The 2,762-nt window shown below is 71.3% G+C and overlaps 1 protein-coding gene across 1 annotated transcript; it reads right to left on the bottom strand.

Moving 5' to 3' along the window:
* Positions 1-494: 494 nt before the first annotated feature.
* H696_01832 (hypothetical protein) lies at positions 495-2,306 on the bottom strand (the record flags this gene model as incomplete). The annotated part of the gene is made up of 3 exons (XM_009495733.1): positions 2,049-2,306; positions 1,588-1,953; positions 495-1,201 (listed from the first exon to the last, which is right to left on the bottom strand). Exons 1-3 carry the CDS (start codon positions 2,128-2,130, stop codon positions 495-497), a joined length of 1,155 nt encoding a protein of 384 aa, XP_009494008.1. The 5' UTR covers positions 2,131-2,306.
* Positions 2,307-2,762: the final 456 nt, after the last annotated feature.

The raw sequence follows: 2,762 nt of genomic DNA, 5'->3' as shown, positions 1-2,762 counted from the left end.
GGGGGGGGGGGGCCTGTCGCTGGTGGGGGCGACACCGGCGGCCGGCCCCGGGGGCAAGCACCTGATCGGCGCGCGGACGAGGAGGAGAGGAGGGAACACACGGGGATAAGGGCCGAGCCGAGCCAAAGAGACGAGAGACGGCGAGGGAGAGCCGCACACCCCCCGGCAGGGCGCCATGCGACAGCATTGTCCGGGCTTCCTCGGCCACGCCTCCCCGAGCCGGGCCCCTCGAGCCGCGGGGACGGCCAGATCTCGCGTGTTCTCTGTGTCCTGCCCCGAACCCCCCTCGGCGGCAATCTGACTTTTTTCTCCATCCCCCGGAGCCGGAGACAGGCACTCCCGGGCGCAAGGGCGTGTATGCGTGTACGCGTGCGTGTGTGTGTGTGTGTATGTGTGCAAGGCGTGTATATTGAGGGCGCGTGTGGGTAAAGTGGGCGCGGCGGTTCGGGGGGGGAGGGGGGAGGACAAGCGGGTGCCAACGCTTGGCCCCGCCCTCACAGGTCCGACGAGGCGCCGGGATCGGCATCGGCGTCGGCCGCCGGCGCCGCTCGCGGAGAGGAGGCGACGATGACGTGGGTGCGCGGGGAGGCCGGAGCCGCGGCCGGGCCGGCGGCGGGGACAGCGGCCGGGCCGCGAGCCGGCCGCGAGGGGGCATCCGTCGGGTCGCCCAGGAAGCCGGTGGTCGAGTCGGTCTGCAGGTACATGCTGCTGGACTCGCCGAGGCTCATGGCGCTGAGCATGTGGATGTTGCTGCCATTGGCCCCGGCCCCGGGGATGGCCCGGTGGCGCATTTCAATGGCATCCCCGCGGCCGGAGCCGGCAGGGGTGCTGCCGCCGGCGCCGGGCTGCTCCTCCAGGTCGGCGGCCGCGGCGTTCGGGTCCTTCGGGCCGCCGATGGGCCGGGTGAACTTGCGCGTCATCAGGGCGGCCGCCAGGCTGGCGAAGACGGCCACACCGACGAGGATGCCGGCCAGGATGGCCGAGTGCTCGGGCTTCCAGCTGGGGTTGCAGGTGCCGGTCTTGACGTAGGTCACCTCGCCGTAGCTGAGGCAGGTGGACTCGGCCAGGTGGCAGGCCGAGGCGTAGGTCTTGCCGTCGCTGCCGCACACGCGATCGAAGCGGCTGTTCTTGGCCGGGCAGTTGCGCTGGCACATGTTGCTGGCCAGGGGAGCGCACAGGGAGGCACAGAGGCCGGTGTCGGCTGGAGGTGTGGGTGGGGAAGAGGGGAGGGGGGGAGGAGGAGGGGGGAAGGGGGAAAGGGGAAAGGGGGAGGGGGCGAGGCAGGAGGGGGGAGCAAGGAGGGAGGAGCAAAGAGGAGAGAGCAAAGAGGAGAGAGCAAAAAGCGAAGAGGAGAGAGCAAAAAGCGAAGAGGAGCGAAAAGAACAGGGACGACAGAGGCGTCAGTGGTCGGACACACAGCCGGGAGAAAAAGGCGCGAAGGGGGGATAACGAGGCACGCGCGAGGCCCAGGCAGGAAGGAGGGCGCCCCCCGGAGGGGGGGGGGGGGGGGGGGGGGGGGGGGGGGGGGGGGGGGGGGGGGGGGGGGGGGCCCCCGGGGGGGGGGGGGGGGGGGGAACATCAACGTACACTGGCAGGGGCCGGTGTAGGCAACCGTGATGCCGGACCCCGGCAGATGGGAGTTCATGACGCACGCCACGCGCTCCACAATGCACGGGCTGCCGTAGGTGACGCCGTCGCTGCCGCACACCCGGGAGTCCGGCTGCCCGGGAGCCGGGGCGCTGTCAGCCGGGTCGCAATAGATGTCGCACTCGTTCTGGCCCTCCTCTCGAGGGCAGGAGCCCCAGACCAGCACGTCAATGGTCATGCTCTTCAGGCAGGCCGTGCGGTTCATCTCGCACAGGCTCGAGTACTCCTTGTAGTCGGTGCCGCAAATGGGGCCCGCCTCATCGGGCGGCGGGGGAGGACAGACACTCATGCATCCGGGCTCGTCGGCTGTGTCCCGACAGCCGGCAGAGGCGGCGAGCGAAGTGTCAGCACGGGAAGGCAAAGGGGGGGGGAGGGGGGGGGGGGCGGATGCGCGTGCGTACTTCCGGCGCTCTGCCCGGCACCGAGGGAGGCGGCCGCCAGGGCAAGGAGGAGGACCGGCAGGGCCAGGGCTTTACGAAGCATGGTATGGGAAGGCGTGCGAGAGGACGCAGCGGCGAGGGGATGGGGAAAGCGGCCGGGCGGACGGGAGGGGGCGAGGGGCGGGGGAGATCAGGCTAGGGGGGAAAGGGGAAAGCTTGGAGGGTGCCGTCGATGTTGGAGGCTGCGCTCACCCGAGCCCGCTGGCCTTTATAGAGAGCCAGAGAGAGAGAGAGAGAGAGAGCTCCCGGGGCCGGGCGGTCTTTCCGCCTCCCGACCCGGCGGGCGCACCTTGCGCACGGTTGTCGCTGGCGCCCGCTAGTCGGGCTGGCCCGTTTGACGCCCAGCATCACACACCACCGCCGTGCCTCCCCAGCCACTATTGTCTCTCACACCCGGCCGCGCCTCTCCCCCAGGGGGGCCATGGAATGCGAAGGGCACCCGGGCGCGGGGGGAGAGCATGCCCGGGCTTTGACCCGGACGGACCGGCCTGGCGGGCAAAAAGAAGCAGGTCAAAGTGGCGTCTTGGCTTCCGGCAGCCCGGGAAGAGGCGACAAGTCCGGGCGCGAGGGCGATCGGCTCCATTCCTGAGCCCCTTCTCTGTTTGGGGGGGGGGGGGGGGGGGGGGGGGGGGGGGGGGGGGGGGCCATCTTGTCGCTGGGCGGGCGTTCATTCCC

Source organism: Fonticula alba, assembly GCF_000388065.1.
Source record: "Fonticula alba strain ATCC 38817 unplaced genomic scaffold supercont2.3, whole genome shotgun sequence".
Classification (NCBI taxonomy): Eukaryota; order Rotosphaerida; family Fonticulaceae; genus Fonticula; species Fonticula alba.
Note: the sequence above shows the minus strand (reverse complement) of the source record. Positions and strands in the feature narration are given on the sequence as shown.